Raw genomic sequence first — 17,998 nt, forward strand, 5'->3', positions numbered from 1 at the left:
CTTAAGCATATTGTTCTCTTTGTACTTCAGTCGAATCATTAACCAGCTCCGCTAAATTTTTTTGTATCCAAGCCATTTTGATTCGACCTTCGTAAATCATCTCCAGAACTGCACCCAAAAGATCTAAACATATAGCTCCCCAATCAGTGACTGAACAAACCCATTAACTACCAACTTATCCATGGGTAACCCCAATTGTAAATGCACGTCCTCTAGAGTGATAGTACACTCGTCGCTTGAAAAATGGAATGTGTGTGTCTCGAGTCTCCACCTTTCCACCAATGCGCTTATGAGTTTCGGGTCCAACTTACACTCTCAGCCTACAAGGGCCATGTGCCAAAAACTGGTTTCCCTCAAGTATGGTTCGATCAACGGTGATAGAGGACCGTGTAGATTACGAATATGACATTGTAAAATTCGATCTTCTACCTATTTACATAAAAATTATAAAAAACGTTAAGTTAAAATATAACAATGAAATAAAAAAAATTAAACAAGATTAAAATTTATTTTTACCGTTTACAATTGATTGATGGAAATATGCTTGATATCAAGACGGATTAGAGACTCGACCATTGCTAAATTATATAGAACACGAAAAAAATTTCTTAAAAATATTAATAAAAAATAGAATAAAAAATAGAATTTGAATAGAAATATAATTTTAGTAAAAAAATTTAAGAGAGAATTTGAGAGATTTTTGAGAGTTGATTGAAAAATTTGAGAGATTTAATAAAGAAATATGAGAAATGTGAGAAATTAGTAGGTGAGAGATTTATAGTTTCTTTTTTTACTGTCAGGGGGGAAATGACTATTTAAAATAGTTGTTGGAAGTGACTATTGGGGAGGGGAAAAACGCACTGACCTGGAGCGTTTTTCTAGTTTTCCCTTAAAGCGACACCAATTGAAAGTGTTTTAGCAAAATCAGTCTATTTCCACCATTTTTTAAAAAATTGACCTATTTCCTTAATTTTTAAAAAAATGGCTTTATTCCATAATTTATCCCATGATTACCTTTCCCATTTAAAAAAATAATTATTCACTTAAAAATTACTATTTTAAAATTTAAAATCTATGTTTAAAAAAAAACAAGTGAATGTCATGGATTTTAAATTTCAAAAAAAATTAACTCCGACAGACTCAAGTCAAAATTTATTCAACTTATTTAAAAAATTTAAATTAAATTAATAAAATAAAACTCTTGATCCAAGGCTCATTCTAATTTTGTTTGTTTGTATTATTTTTAAAATCAGAAATTGACCTAATTTTAATTTTCAAAATATGTTGGGAGTTTGCAAAACAGAAAACGGTTTGCCAAATTTCAAGTGACGGGAACAAACGGCTTCCAGGTTTGTCGTTTTCGACGGTGCGTTAAGAAAACGCGCTTGCATAGAAGCGCGTACCAGACAGCCATCATCAATTTCATGAAGCAGTGTTTGCTTTTGCTGTAGGCTACACTCCAGTAATAAAGCACCTCCCCACCTTTCCAGCCCCCACTCCCACTCTCTGTGTCTCTCACGGACGCAGTTCTCCCTTTACTCTCTCAATTTTCTACTCTCATCCCAAGAATCCCTTTTCCATGTTCTCATCTCCCAAACTAGAAAGGAAAAGGGAAGACCTATTTTCTTCTCTGCATTGTTGCGTTAGATCTTTGCCGCATTTCATGGATCTACTACAATCACGCCGACTCTCATTCTCTTCATCTTCTCTCTCCTAGGGTTTTTGTTCCGTTTCTTTTACCTTTTTTTTGGAGGGGCGCTTGGCGGCGGAGCAGCTTAGGTTTTAGTTTTGTTTGGTTTAGTTATGAGGTGTGTCGTTTCGCTCGGAGAGAGCAACGGAGAGTTTGGCTGGCGGCGAATGGTCCATCGGAAACTTAGGAATCTCCAGTGTCTCTCCGACGACTCGCACGTTGTTCGAGTTGGTGTCTGACGATGGTTGCTGTGGACTCTGGTTCGGCGAGAGAAGATGCCTGCTTTGACTCTGTTCATTTTGCTTCTTGTTTACTTACCCAGCTTTCTCTCTTGTTCTTGTTTCGGTATCACTCTTTCTGGAAACTTGCTCTTCTGCTTTTTTCTTCTTCTTTAATTTCGTTTTATCTGTTTGGTTGCGGAGCCACTAATAGATAAGGAAGGGAAGTGGACTAAAATCTAGTCCGAGTTAGCTTTTAATTTTATTTATAGAAATTAAGAAAAGGTCAGCATGCTTTATGAAGCTAAGTAGGCTTTGGCTTTACTGCTGATTGGCTCTCTTTATGTCTACTTAAACTTTCCACTATAACGTTTATCCTTTAGCTTAATCTTTCGAGTTCGCCAAAACTAAAGAAAGCGGAAAAAAGAAAATTTTAAAATGTAAAGAAGGGTTCGCTTTTTGAGTAATTTGTTAGTCCCCTGTTTTCTAATTTCATACAGTATCTTGAGAAAATAATAATAATTTGGAAAAAGGGATATCAGATGAGCTATTCATATCTTAGCCCTTTGAGGAATATACTATGGATAATATGGACGTCAGGAATAATTACATATTATTATTTATCCTAAAAGGTTAGCTCAAATTATAAGTGTTCTAATACCATTAAAGTTAACTGAGCTTCAATTATCAAATAATGTTCGTGAATTCCGGATTTCCTGTTAGTTTTCTTTGTTTTATTTATATTTTATTTTTCCATGGATGCTTCTTGAAAAGAGTATGAGCCTTAAATATTTGTATTATAGCTTCTGTATAGCAATGCTTTTGGGTACAATCCTTCTTGAGTAAACGGTCAAAATCAGTTACCCTTGGAAATGTTAAAATCTTTGTTATAGTTATCTAATTTCTTGTAATTTGTGGTTATTATGTGTTGCATGCAAATAGAGTTAAGGACATGTGTTGCCATAACGGTTACAATAACTATAGTTCATTAAGGAAGACTAACATCACTGCCATTTAATTTTTATCTTTTTTACCAGGACTGCAAATATTATTGTCTCCTTTACAACCAGTGCACCAGTTGTCTGCGATGGAAACAATCATTGATCATGGTAACAATTTATTTATCTTTAAATCTTAATGAAGTTGAATAAATTCTTTTGATTAATTTCCTGTCTAGACTTGAAATGATCAATTATTTATATCCAAGTAGGTAAAGCTTGATGTTTTATCCATGAAGCTATAATGTTAACTGAAAATACTTGATGTGATATTTGGAACATGAATTTGAAAATTTGGATTTGGATTTCATTTGCCATATAAATTGTTAGAAGGAAATGCATTCCTTATGAATAAATTAGTTGGATTTCAAGATAAATATTTATTTGGAAAGTATAAAAAGCATGAATTTGTGAAGTTCATAAATTCTTTTAAGAATTTCAAATTCACTACTAAATAGGCATCCAACAAATCCATGGATTTGAGAAAAAATTATGAGTGTTACATTTGTATGTGTGTTATAACTCAATTTGCCCAATTTTTGAAATCCAAATCCAAAATTTGAAATTCAAGTTCTTGAATGCTACTGGGGAATTTTTTTAATGTAATTTATGTTTTTTTGTAGCCTAAGCTAATACCAGTCTAACTCGTGAAGAGTCTTATTGACGATGCCTTAGGGTTAGTTTACCATTGAGGTTGAACAGTGCTTTTAGAAAGTCAGGTGGAAATATATTTTTAAAAAGATTGACAGTGTTTACCATTAGGGGTGTACAAACGATTAATTCAGTTGGTTTGCTTGGTTTTTTAAACTTAACTGGTCATCATATAATAACCAAACTGACCTACTTATATAAACCGACCTAACGAACTGACTTAACATCGGTCGGTTAACTCGGTTAACTGACTTAAAAAAAATTATAAAATGTATATTTTAAAATAATGAATATATTGATATATTTAACCGACTTAACTGATTTATATATTATAAAATATAAATTTATCTAAAATAATTAGAAAATATTAAATATTAAGTCAGTCGGTTCGTATGTGAAATTCAATAATCAATAACTGATTGACACCAAATAAACCAACCTTACAACTGATTTAACCACTAAACCAACTTAACCAAATTAATCGGTTAAATCAATTAAATCCGTTTTAACCGATTTATGCTCTCCCCTATTTACTATTGCTCTCAAAAAGTGCTTTTGAGAAGATAAAATGTCTATTTTAGAGATGATGTTGTAAAGTAGAAGATATATTGAACTTCTTTAATGAGGATAAGAAGGTAATTTCTGCCAAAAGCACTTTTGCAAAAGCTTAAAGCTAAAAATTTTGGCTTTCTGGTTTGAGTTAAAATCACAGTTTAAAAACATGGTTTGGTTTGAAAATGTACTTGTTTACTATTGCATTTGGCTTAAAATCATGATTTGGTATGAAAAACACTTTTGAACCTCAATGGTTAACGGAACTTTAATTTGTTGAACTTGCTCTGAGCCATTTGTCTTCTCAAAGCTTACTTGGCAAGTATGAGACATGAAAAATGTACTTGAAGAGGAATCTGGTGTCTACTTCAAGTTGATGGATAGTCTGTCCCAACTAAAAAATTGTTGTCAGTTTTAACAAGTTTTTTATTTTTGTTTTACAGTTTTATATGTTATTTTGCACTTTGCCCACTAATTGTTTTATCAAAAAAAGGATCTTCAAGGTTCTTTATGTATTCTGTTTAGAAGAGGAACTCTTACAATCTATTTGTGGAGTACATGTTAGTCATCACATAGGCTCTTTTCTTATGCATTTTTGCTTCCCAATTCTTCAGTCTAATGGCATGTAAACTTAGAAAGCTTAAGTTGAAAGTTTTTCATGCCTACTTCCAGTTCTTCATAAGTCAATGTTATTGAAAGGTTCCTTGTCACGTTTTCTGATATTTAACCCATGATGTTAAATTAATGATGCGATAGAAGAAAAAAGAGTGCTACATTAAGTTGTTCATCTCTACCTATTTTCTATAGCTGTTCAGTATAGGTTATCAGATGACTTTTAAAGGCATTCTAGCATCCTTAAATTACTTTGCATTATTACTCTTGCTTATGAAATATTAATAAGGTTGTTCTGCTCCTAGCAGCTAGGTTGCTTTCAGTGCGTTTGTTATTTTCTCGAGCAAGATCACCCCAGGAACATGTCAATCCTTCTTTTGGACCGGCTATTGCTCCTGGACCTTCTCATATCCATCAAGGTACTTATTGCAATCTATCTCCTACCCCTTGTCATTATGTTAATGATGTCCTATGGCTGACGTCTCTTGCATTGCAGCTCCTTTTGCTAGCCCTAGTAGCCATGTGGTACCCAGACATCATCATGGTGGTCACCATCGTCATCATCATGTTAAACCTCGAGAAGCTGCTGCACCACCTTTAGAGCAAGGTAACTTACTATGGGTCTTGTGCAATGTCTAGAGGACATGGCTTGCTTAAACTTTTTTTTTGGCCACAAAAAATCTTATTGTTTAGACTCTAATCTCAGTTGAGGGGCCTATACAACTTATTTTTTGTCCTGGGGGTCATGGCTAGGTTGAGTGTGTCTTCTTTTTACATACTGAAGTCAATGGGTCAGAGCATGTACTTTGTTTAAAATGCTTTACATACCTCTCCCCCTGATAATTCTTTGTGGTTTTTATACAAAAACTTTGTCAGGCTGCGATCAAATTTGCGTGGAGCCACTTACTGCAACCCCTTTTGGTTCACCTTGTGGTTGTGTGTTCCCTATGAAAGTCAAACTTCTCCTAACTGTAGCTCCTTATGCTGTTTTCCCTGTGATGAATGAGCTAGAGATTGAGGTTGCTGCAGGCATATATTTGCAACAAAGTCAAGTAAAAATAATGGGTGCAACTGCTGATACCCAAAATCAAGGGAGAACATTGGTTGAGATTAACTTAGTTCCTCTTGGAGAAAAGTTTGATAATACGACAGCAATGCTTACATATGACCGACTTTTTCATAAAAGAATATCTCTGAATTCAACTCTTTTTGGAACTTATGAGGTGGTATCCATAAGTTATCCAGGTAGTTATCTCTTTTTCTAATAACTTTCTGTCATACGATTTGGTTGTTATGTAATGTTTATGAACTCTATGATTTAAAAAACATTTTGTTAGGAATTCCCGCTTCACCTCCATACAGTAATTTTCTGGGGAGTGGTCCAACCGGAAGTGCTGCAGATCTACCAATCACGGCTAATTTTGTTAACAATAACCAAAAGATGAACATCAGGATCATTGCCATTATTGTTTTATCTGCTTTTGTGCTCTTATTAGTTTTAGCTGGAGCAATCACTGTCCTTGTAAAATGGAGGAAGGTTGGAAGACCATCCAGTGCTGTTGGTCTGGCATTTCCCTCCTTGATAAACAAAAGATCTGGTAGGTTTGCAAGTGAGATTTAGGTCTGATAGAATTGGAATGTAATATGATGTTGTGAACTGGTTTTCTACCATTGCTGTTTAGGCACACAGCCCTTAGCTGTATGCCTCTATATTTTCAGTTTCTGCAATGACTGAATTGTAATGGTTACTCATTCTTTAAGCTGATTAGAGCTCAGAAGTTTGGTTATCTACAGATGCCATTATTTTGGTTTCTTTTATTCTTTTCTTTTCTTTTCTTTACTGTGCTTCACTGTAAAATGATCTTGATGAGTCACAGTTTACAGAATGCCAATTTTTTTTTTGCTGCGTGTTAATATCTATTTTGGTTGACTCTAATGGAAGAGATTGATCATTTATATTTCATTGTTGTCTGTATAAACTATTCAGATGTCTGTGAAATTGGAATATATGACAATCTGATGTTTGTGAAAATGCAGGTATTGGTTCCATCTTGTCAAGCAGTATGGCAAGCTCTACATCAATGTCGCTCATGTCCACCATGGCTACTTCTGCGCTCTCAATTAAAACATTTGCACTTGCGGAGCTTGAGAAGGCGACAGACAAGTTTAGTTCAAAGAGGATTCTTGGTGAAGGAGGATTTGGACGTGTATATGGTGGTGTCATGGAAGATGGAAGTGAGGTAGCTGTTAAGTTGCTTACAAGAGATAGTCAGAATAGGGACCGTGAATTTATTGCAGAAGTGGAGATGCTGAGCCGATTGCACCACCGTAATCTTGTGAAACTTGTTGGTATATGTATTGAAGGGCGCATACGCTGTTTGGTGTATGAACTTGTTCCAAATGGAAGTGTGGAATCACACTTGCATGGTACAATTTTCCTTACCAACTCTGCCCATTTTTGTCTTTTTTTATTGGAGTGTTTCCTTGTTCAATTTAATAACTTTCATAAGGTTAAGAAAGCTGCCTATTAACTTTTTATTCAGGAAAAAAAAAGTTAGAAAAAAGTAGTAGTAATTACTACCAGATCAGCAAATGTTGCAATGCTAAAATGATTTTATATGATTTTTCTAGTTTTCACTGAAATGGATGGACTGTTGTATAATCTTTCTGTTGGTGATTAGGTGTCGATAAAGATGAAAGACCTCTTGATTGGGATGCACGCCTGAAGATTGCCCTTGGAGCAGCTAGAGGATTGGCTTATCTTCATGAAGATTCAAACCCTCGAGTGATTCACCGAGATTTTAAGGCTAGCAATGTTCTATTAGAAAATGACTTCACCCCGAAGGTATCAGATTTTGGTTTAGCAAGGGAAGCAACTGAAGGAAGCCAGCACATTTCTACCAGGGTTATGGGAACTTTTGGGTAATCCTTTTATGAAAATAACTAGATACTTATCATAAGAATTTCCCTGAAAGGGTAGTACATACTACTACTCTTCTTCGTAATTTAATGGACAACGAGACTAGCTGAGTTCTATTTTAATTGAAAGTTATTTCATGCAAATTTTAGGTTGATCCATAAAAACTCTTGATGGCATAATGTTAGCAATTTCTTATATCTGAAATACTTTTTATAGTCAAATTCTGATATCTCTTTAAGATTTTTAATGTTTTTTAATTGTACCAAAGAAATGCAATGTAACCCTAAAATTAAATCTCTCCTAGACCCCAATACTGCTTTTTCTTGGATTGCAACAGAAGATCTTGAAACTTCTATGTCTTCTGACTGGTTTGCTCTTCAAAACATTATTAAAGGTGAAGTTTGTGATTTGCAGGTATGTTGCTCCTGAATATGCTATGACTGGGCACCTACTTGTTAAGAGTGATGTTTACAGTTTTGGGGTTGTGCTTCTTGAGCTTTTGACTGGTCGAAAACCTGTGGATATGTCCCAACCTCAGGGACAGGAAAATCTAGTAACTTGGACTCGGCCTCTACTCACCAGTAGAGAAGGTGTAGAACAGTTGGTGGATCCTTCTTTGGCTGGAACATATGATTTTGATGACATGGCTAAGGTGGCATCCATTGCTTCCATGTGTGTTCACCCAGAGGTGACTCAGAGACCTTTTATGGGTGAAGTTGTGCAGGCTTTGAAGCTGATATACAATGACACGGATGAAACTGGTGGGGATTGCTGTAGTCAGAAGGAGTCTTCTGCTCCCCAATCTGACTTTAAAGGGGATTTTGCCCCTTCTGATAGCAGTTGGTGGAATGCTGGTGGGGTCACCCCCCGCTTAACTTATGGGCAGGCCTCATCTTTTATCACAATGGAGTATAGTTCAGGTCCACTTGAAGAGATGGGAAACCGACCGTTTTCGACTTCAGTTTTGGTTGGAGGTGGAACATCTTTGCCAATTAGACATGGTAACAGGTCAGGTCCCTTGAGAACAGTCCGAAGCAAGCCAAGCTTTTATAGGCTAAGAGGGAGCATGAGTGAGCATGGGGGACTCCTTCCAAGGCAAAACTGGAATGATGCCTATTGGGTTTGAGGTTTTCTTTTCTCAGCTCTTTGTTTTCTTTTTTTGGAATTGTACAGTTCAAAAGGGTGGGGGGCTTTTTAGTCAGCATTCGAGGTTCTGGAGTTTCCATGTTCATTGAGAAGCAGAGACCCGACCTTGGCATCCTACTTTTAAAGTCGTGATGATGATTCATTAGCATACAAAGAATGGAGATGTAAGTTGAATACTTGCTGTGTTAAGTTTTCCTGTAGTAGTGCAATGCTGAAAAAGAGGAGGTTGGGTTATTGTTGTCACCAGATTGCTCTGCAAGTGCAAACAAAATGTTCATGTACTTCTGTAAGTGAAAGCAGTTTTGCAATCGAAACAGTCAACAGACGAGCAAGGCTCTTTTGTAACCCCCAAAGGGTGAAGGCTTGATTATGGTTCTTGAATTTCCTTCTCCGTATAGTTTGTGCCAAGAGATGGCAACCATTTCAAACCCCTTGCCACGTTCAAGCACGTTGTGGAAAAGAGCCGGTTATGGTTCTGTTTTGGTTTTGCTGAGCCGATGCAAAAGGCTTCAACTGCATACTTTCACCCTTTTTTGTTATTTGTTTAGAACATAACGTATCCACTCTCGAGTTCGTAATTTATTTTATAAGCCCCATATAGATGATCAACGCACTGCTGTGACTGAAACTGTACAAATTAGGTAGGACCGACTTTTGGATTGATGTTGAGGTGCTCGTATTTGTCTCAATAGCAACGGTCCATTGTTCTAAAAGTGGCTACCAATAAACTGGAAGAGAGATCACATTGTTTCATTTTCCTTTTAGTCCCTGTGGTCGAAAGAGTTAAAAGTGTGAGCAGACAATTATGTTATCTTGAAGGTGCTACGATTTGTATAAAAGGCAGTTTGCTCCAATTATTTGAGATCCGATGATTTCTTTGGGAGAGATAAAGACCAGTGAGGTGAGCCTTTTTGGAAACCTTTTCATCCTCAACAATGTTAATCAGGTAAGATTCATACCACGTTATTCCTGCCATCTTATAATTTCTTAACCTATGAATTAAACATGGTAATCAAAGCTTCATTGGCAACTAATTAATGTTATTATAAATTAATTGGATTGAGACTTGAGTTTTTCCCCCTTTAAAAATTAGTTTGATACTGAATATTTATTATCAAATAATAATTTGATCCGGTTTAAGCTAGAAAAATAAAACATGAATTATATAAATTAAATATATTTAACTTCTTAGGTTGAGTCGGATAATCTCAAATTGAGGCAGGAAGGAAAATTCTCCTGCAAATATCTAATGTTTACTAAACTTTTTTAATGTTTTTGTTAGAAATTTTGATACTGACGCCTTTCATATTAGAAATTTTGGTATTGCTATAAATTAGAAGTGTTGATAAAAATTAAAAATGTTGGTATGCTTTTGGAGTGTATTGTAGAACTAGTATATTTATTAGTAAAGATGACATCTCTACACTATCGGAATATTCTGGGCTGCCTCTGGTTGTTAAAATTTGAAAATCAAAATATTGGATAAATCTTGCCCCTCTTCATTTAATATTTTTAAATTTTTTTTTATGTATATTTGAGAAAGAAGAATAATCTATAAACATATCAATTAAATATTTTTATTTATTGTACAATATATTATTATATTTTTATCATTTTAAAATTAAATAATAAGGGTAAAATAATTATTTTAAAATATTGGAGAAAAGTGAGGCAGACAACTCAGAAATGCTATTAGAAAAGAAAAGCCCCATTTTACTCCCACCCCATTTCTCAAATTTTTTTTTTGTTTTGAGAGGGAATTAAATTTCATGAAATACGAAATTAAAATATTTTTCGATACAAAACATACCCTTGTATATCAACAACTAGCAGGGGTCTACACAAGTAGGAAGAGTATTTTAATTACTAAGCAAATTTAGGAAATTAAAAACATTCGAGGGAGAGTTAGTTTGAAAATTGCTCCCTAACTGAGCTAACGTGTTCGTGCATTTGCTCTCTTCTCGAAATGTATGCTTCAATAAAATAATATTCGTAGACTCCCATACTCATTAATCAAAGGTGACAAGCAGAGATTAAAAGTTTTCTCATTAGTCATAAAATGGATATAATAGAGTTGCTGTCTACTTCAATCTCAATGTTATTTATGTTTAAATGATTTGCTTATTGAAGACCGTTTTTGAGGGCCCACAACTTAACTTCCACACTGGAGTTCTTGGGACATGTTAATACGATATTATAATCCAGTTCCCATTATGATCTCGTATGAGAGCTCCTACCGCCACCATTTCTTGGATTTCCTAAAGATGACCTATTCATATTAAGTTGTACCAATACCTTGGGGGGTTTCCAGGTCACTACTGTAAATGAGGGGAAGGAAACTCTCTGAACTAATGAGGAGATGGCTACGAATTCCCTTATTGTTGAATAAACTCTTTCCAAAAACGCTATTAATGGATGGGAATTACCAAAAACACGAGCATTTCTTACCAACCAAATCTCCAGAGGGAAAAAGCAAATAGAACATTCCAAAGGAGTCTTGGCTTGTTCATCCATGTCTTTAAGGAGAGGCTGGTGAAGAGACAATCCTCCCAACTAGGTGGAATTAAGGGTTTGAATTAAGTACAATTGTGGAGGTTATTCTAGAGACACCTTATGACAAAGAAACCTTTAAAGAGGTGAAAGATCTCTTCTTGCAAACTAGAGCAAATGGGGCAAGATCCTCCACACTTAGGTTCCTCGATCGGAGAAAGGCCTTAGTGGGGATAACCTTAAGATCACATTTCCACCAAAAAAAAAATAAAATTGGGAGGGGTTTAACTTTCCAATAAATCTTCACAAATCATTTTTGAGGAGAGGGAAGAGAGAATTTATACCTATGAAATGGAGTAAGCACTTGCAAAAGTAAAAGAACTATTGCTTGAAGGACCGTAGCATTGGGTATAATTACATATGGGATATCAGAGGATGGGATGCTTAAGAAGAAGTCAATCATTGCTCAAGGTAATTGGACAGAGATGTATTGGGGCCTTTGTGCTTCACATTTGTCTCTAACATGTTGGAAGGTCCAATTACCTTCATCCCTCAGGAGTGGGCCATGGCTCCCTAAAGGACCTCAATCTAGATCAATTATTATACTAGAAATTCATTGTTCTTCCATATCAGACCACCCATCTAAGACCCGATGCAAGAAACGAACTAATATTTCTAAGTGACTTCCAAGTTGCCGATCTATTGCCTACGACTTAAGGTTCTTAGGGTCTTAGACATATTTTGCAATGAGAGTCTTTGCTTAGAGATTATCTTTCTCTTGGATGAGCCTCTAGCCAAACTTAACTAGGTGGGTTTGATTCTTTTGTTTGGAAAATTTGAGGCTTAACCCTCTTTGTTCCTTCGGATGAGACACTAAATTTCAATTTACCAAGTGAATTTTCCTATATTGTCACTTTAACCTAAAAGAAAATTTTTATTCCAGCAATCAAGTTGGTAAGGATGCTAGTAGGTAACATGTGACATTGCATGAAATAGTTGGAGATGGTGGCCATTGTAGACTGGATAATGATAAGTCTCTTTATAGAGGAGAGGAGATTGACTTTCCATGCTTTCAATTGATCCTAACTTAATTAATTATGAAATCATAAACACCATGAGTCACCTATTTCGAATGGAAAGAGAACTTTGGATATTTTCTAAGATCTTATGTTTCTTTGAACCCTAGGGAACTAGAGATTCAATCTTTTATATTGGTCAAGCAATTTAGGGAGAAAATTATTCTTGACTTTTGGAAATTTATACTTTGACAAATTCCTTCATAAAGTTGTTAAGAGTCCTTATGGTTTCCACAGTTTTGTTATTCGTTTTGACAAAAAAGGATGGCGTTGTCCACAAAAAGGTGTGAGAACCAATGGCCACTTTTTGAAGCACGGACCATTTGCCACGCTTTCTATTCCACTTCTTTCAGAATCTACAGGTTTAGGAATTCCATTCATATAAAAAAATGCACGAAAAGAGAGGGTCTCTTTGCCTAATTCCACGGGAATGGTGAAAACTTTGGAGTTTAGATCCATTCAAGAGTACTTTAGTTGAAGTGGTAGAGACACAACTCATGATCGGTTGAATCCACATGTTTGGGAAGTCAAAGAAATGGAGGAATTTTCTAATAAAGCTCTATTCTAGTTTGTAATAGGCTTTCTCAAGTTCCAACTTTATGACCATGATGCCTTTTTTGCCTTTCATCTTTTTTTAAGTGAGTGCATAATCCCTTGAATGATGATGGCATTGTCATAAGTTTGCCTTTTGGGAACAAACTGCCTTGAAAAGGAGATATAATCTTGCATAGAAAAGGTTTGATTCTCTTAACCATGATCTTGGTGATAACTTTATAGATCGTGTTATATAAACTAATCGGTCAAAATTGGGAGACATAGGAAGCCTTTCTAGATTTTGGAATAAGGGTTATCAGAGACTAGTATAGGGTTGCGAGAATAGATGAAGTTATCAATATAATATATTAATAAAATTTAACACGACATAACATTTTATAATAATAAGGCGAGTTTGACGTATACAGAGTAATATAGCATTATAACATGTAATATACTATTCAATATATTACCATTTGTATCATTTATTCATCATATAACCATTTGAATGTGTGACTCTTATTATCTCACTGTCATTCCTCTTTTCCATTAATCCAGTAGTCTGAGGAACTATAATAAATAGATTTAGATACACGGGTAACTACACCATACTAGATTGCTTGTAAGAGCTCAAATACAACACACTAGTGCACTGAATTGCAAAGCCCATAGGCATCATATAACTGGTACAATACATCCCTCCACCAAACTAGTATAACTCTGTAATTCGCAACAAATGTTGGATTTTAGTATAATCAGTAATATCTCCATACCATCTCACATATCCAATACAATGTGCAAGTAACCTTATTGGCATTCCAATTGTATCATATTCTTTAATACATTCACTTGGGCAATTTTACCATATACAATTCATTACAATCCCTGCAGCAATATACAGACTTTTTACATTTCAAATACCAATCATTTACAATTTAAACCTTGTAACATCATCATATATATACTATCCAATTATATAACAATGTCACATCTATCCGATATCATATATTTATTCATATTTTTCATTTAATTTATAATTTTACGATTTAATCCATTTGATGCCAAAAGACATTATTTGCATAAAAATTCAAACTATACCAATATAATACAAACATATCATAAATTAATAAAGTAAGTCCCATATGAATTTACTTAGAAAAAATAGCAACAAACAAGGTACCAAGGACTAATATGTAATTTTTCCTTTTTCGCGATTATCCTTCAATTAATTCAATTCCCGATCTATAACAATTTATTTAAATTTATCAATTCCGAACATCTTATAACATCCTATTATAAACATATATCAATTCAATTTTATTTTTCGGATGTCCCCTAAAGTTTCATTTTATTAAATTTAGTCTCTAAAATCGAGATTGCTATAACTTTCAAATTTGAGCGTTGATTTGAAATCGATCTCAATTACATCCTTATATAGCCCTATATTACCAATAATTGCAAAAATCCAACATCGCTTTTGAAATATTTACACTTTAGTCCTTATTTTGAAAATTAACAATTTTCACTTTACAAATTAGTCTTTTTTCACTCTTAAACTTACAAACTAATAGTGTAACATTAAAACTTCAAGCATTCATCAATGGTATTATTTATAAACTTTAACAATTTTGAAAAATAAAACACGGATTAGCTAAATCAAGCTTCCATGATCCAAAAAATATAAAATTTACAAAAAACAGACTTGAATACATACCAATTTGAAGGACTAAAAGTTGATACGCATGAAACCTTATTTTTCCCTTTTATCTTTGGGTGGAGAAGAAAAAAAATGAACAATAGCTTTATTTTCTTTTCTTTTAACATATGTACTTACTTTAATAATTAATTAATCCTAGTTTATTAATTAACCATAATTTAATCACTTAAATCATAATTAACATAGTTGGTGGATGCTAGTTGTCATCCACCATCGTATTTCAATCAAGGGAGGGTCTAATTGCTCATCTAGTCCTTCTACTAATTAAAAATCTATAGCAATTTGACTTTTACAACTTTTATGATTTAGTCATTATACCTTAATTAGTTTCTAATTAGACAAAATTACCTATCCAATATTCAATTAACCAATATAATAACTCTATAAATATTTAATAAAAATATTTACAGGCTCAGTTTATAGAAACGAAGTCCCAGTACCTCATTTTCCAACACTGTTAACTTTAGAGTCGAAACACTTGTACTTTAACTCACTATCCAATTAACAAATTTGTCAGACCAAAATTCAATATAATACTATAATTGACTTGTAAATATTAATTAATAACATTTATGGACTCGATCATCGGAGAACAGGATTTTGAAACCACCTTTTGTGACACCACTGATTTTTGGGTTGTTACATTAACAGTTTCACAAATTAGCACATGGGCTAGCTAAATTCCCATGGTTAAGTTTCCATAAAAATTAAAGCAAAATGGCTAGGGACTTACTTGAATTTTTGGTCGATTGAAATGAAGACATGTCGAAGGATTTCTTAACCTTCAAAAATGGTGGACAGTGATGAAGGATGAAGAAATACAAGTGATTGGCTAAAAATATGTAAATAGGATTTATTGTTTAAACTGCAAATTTGGAATGATAGTAACAAATTCTGAATTATTTACATTTTTAGACTAGTTAGTTCAATATGGTACATTGTGAATAGGATAAAGTAGTTAGGTATACGAAATGATGAATGAATACGTAGGGAAGCATGCATGTTATTTGAATACAAAGTAATTAGAATTTTGCAAGCTTAAGCCTAGTTAAGTCCATGAATATTAAAGTGCCTAGGGATGGCCTAAGGCATTGTTTAGTATAGCTGAAAGCCAAAAAGCTAACCATATACATGATTCCCTAGTACCTTAGTTGAAGCCTAAATCCACTTCTTGATGAACTTAAGAAACCTTGAGCCATAAATAAAATCTAGTTATCTTTCTTTTTGCCTCTAAAATTAATGCACGAATTTAGACACTGAGCCATACATATTGAAGGATAGGTAGATACATGAAGGTGGTTTCAAAAATAAATAAAAGAGTGGAAATATAAGAAATGACATGATATAGTATGTATAGGATTCTTGCAAGCAAAAGTGCCTAAATGAAAATAATGAGAGAACAAAAGCATTGTGAGGGTTAAAAGCAAAGCGAGAGACATAAAAGCATAGAACAGGTTAAAAGCAATGTGAGTGAAAATGAGAGAAACAAGTTATTAAATTAAAATAACAAAAATATAGGAAATTTCATTCATGTTGCACAAAAACTCGCTAACATGACTGTACTTACCAATATAATGTCGTGTCTTACTTAAAGAGAGAAAAGGAGGTGAATGAATGAGATAAAATGGGGTGAGCTAAAAAGTACATTAGGGGGTCTATAAGGGAAAATATGATGTGCCAAACTACTTTTGTGCTAGAACTATTTTGAAGTGCCTTATTCTTGAAATCCGAAGCAACCCTAAGCCTCATAACATTACAAGTCAAAAATTCCTATGTGAATTAGGTAACTTTGTTCATGGATGAAAATTAGATTAGGTATGTAGAATGATAGTTACTTGCATTCGCCTAATATAAATGTGATACTCATGTAAGCATTTGGATGAAATCATATATTTGACAATATTTTACTTGTTTGCTTTGTAATTTAATGGACTCTCATGTTTAAATGTAAAAATTGAGAATCAGTTATATATCATGTTAAGATTGCATGTTTGATAAACATTTCTATTTATTATGCTTCTGACAATGTGCTTGTATGAAACATGCTTAAGGATCGTCTTTTATGTGTCTTGTTTGCTTATTTTCTTGCATGTGCATTTACATTGCTTGGGGACAAGCAATGACTTAAGTGTGGGGCAGTTTGATCTGCCACAATTCGTTGTGGAAAATTAGGTCTTTTACGACACTTAGGGAGCTTGTTTTCTAGAAATTAAGTAATGCTTTTGTTAAGTTTGCATTCCAAGCATATAGTTAGTAAAGGAAGTAATTAGGGTGTTTTATGACCTTTTAGGTCGATTCGAGCCTAAGAGAGGAGTAGCATGTTGGTTGAGTGTGCAGGACGTCAATTTAGGCCAAAGAGTTAGTGGACTGCTCCTTACATTGCAACATGTTACTTGGATGTCGCAACACGGCTTCTGTAATGCCCTAAATTTCTTAACTTTGTTTCTGTGCATTCTATCATAAATAAGTATCTGCGTCAGTGGTTAAGTGTTCTGGGTGTGTGTGTATGAGATCTTGGGTTCAAGTCCCACTTTTGACAAACTCTGTTATTTTTTATCCTAGCCTTATCCCTGTTGGGTGGGCTTATGTAATATTGTTTGTAAACTCATATCAGAATGAGCCTGCTAGTTCGAGTGGTAAGGAGTTAGCTTGTTGGAGGTCTTGTGTTCGAATTCCTGGTGAGTGTGGGTGATAATTTTTGCTTTGGTTGGGTGAAAGAGGTTCTGTGAAAGTGGAATTCTAGGGTAGTTGGATGAGGTTAGTGGGTAGGATTTCAGCGGATTATGTTGTGAGTGGGGGAGTTGTTAGGGGATTTTGAGTGTTTTATTTTAATTAATTATTTTAAAAAAAGATCTTTTTTTTACGTAATTTTTTTCTATTCCTTCTTGTCTTCTCTGAAAATTTTCTTTCTTCATCTCTTTATGAATTTCAAATCGATCTAACATGCTTGTGGATCGGTGTTGTTAATTCTTTTCGTTTTCTTTTGTGTAACTTGCGATTGCATTCATTTCGGTAAGTCTTCTGTAGATAGGGTTTTTAATGTTCTTGGTTAGTGATTAATGGGGGTTTTTATTTAATTCTCGGTTTAAGGAAAGGCAAGATACAACTAGTGCTCCTGCAGTAAATTGAATGTTAGGTTTTCTTGTTCGTTGCCGGTAAGTGTGTGATTACATTAAATGTTGTTCTGAGATCTTGTTTTTGGGTAATTCGTGTTTGATTTTCATAAACACTTACTGAAATTAGGCGTTGGAATGTCGATTTTTAGGTTCTGGTGGCTCGGGATTGCAGTAGCATCAAAATGAACCAGGTGTGTAATGAAAACATGAGAAAATGATATTTGGCGAAAGCCAAAAAAGTGGCCTACCAACTCCACACGGGTGTGTGCATGGTCGTG

General features: G+C 34.3%; 1 protein-coding gene across 4 annotated transcripts; it reads left to right on the forward strand.

Moving 5' to 3' along the window:
* Positions 1-1,313: 1,313 nt before the first annotated feature.
* Positions 1,314-9,649, forward strand: LOC107952745 (receptor-like serine/threonine-protein kinase ALE2). 4 transcript variants are annotated; one of them, XM_016887910.2, is made up of 9 exons: positions 1,314-2,035; positions 2,946-3,017; positions 5,030-5,140; positions 5,218-5,328; positions 5,598-5,966; positions 6,059-6,319; positions 6,759-7,148; positions 7,403-7,643; positions 8,056-9,649. In XM_016887910.2, the coding sequence occupies exons 1-9, from the start codon at positions 1,966-1,968 to the stop codon at positions 8,765-8,767; spliced, it is 2,337 nt and encodes a 778-aa protein (XP_016743399.2). In that variant the 5' UTR covers positions 1,314-1,965; the 3' UTR covers positions 8,768-9,649. The 4 variants fall into 4 exon arrangements, with proteins under 4 accessions (XP_016743399.2, XP_040974031.1, XP_040974032.1 ...); XM_016887908.2 differs by having other exon boundaries at positions 1,408-2,035; positions 5,027-5,140; XM_041118097.1 differs by lacking the exon at positions 6,059-6,319 and having other exon boundaries at positions 1,395-2,035; positions 5,027-5,140.
* Positions 9,650-17,998: the final 8,349 nt, after the last annotated feature.

The sequence above is a fragment of the Gossypium hirsutum genome, chromosome A07 (genome assembly GCF_007990345.1).
Source record: "Gossypium hirsutum isolate 1008001.06 chromosome A07, Gossypium_hirsutum_v2.1, whole genome shotgun sequence".
NCBI classification, from domain to species: Eukaryota; Viridiplantae; Streptophyta; class Magnoliopsida; order Malvales; family Malvaceae; genus Gossypium; species Gossypium hirsutum.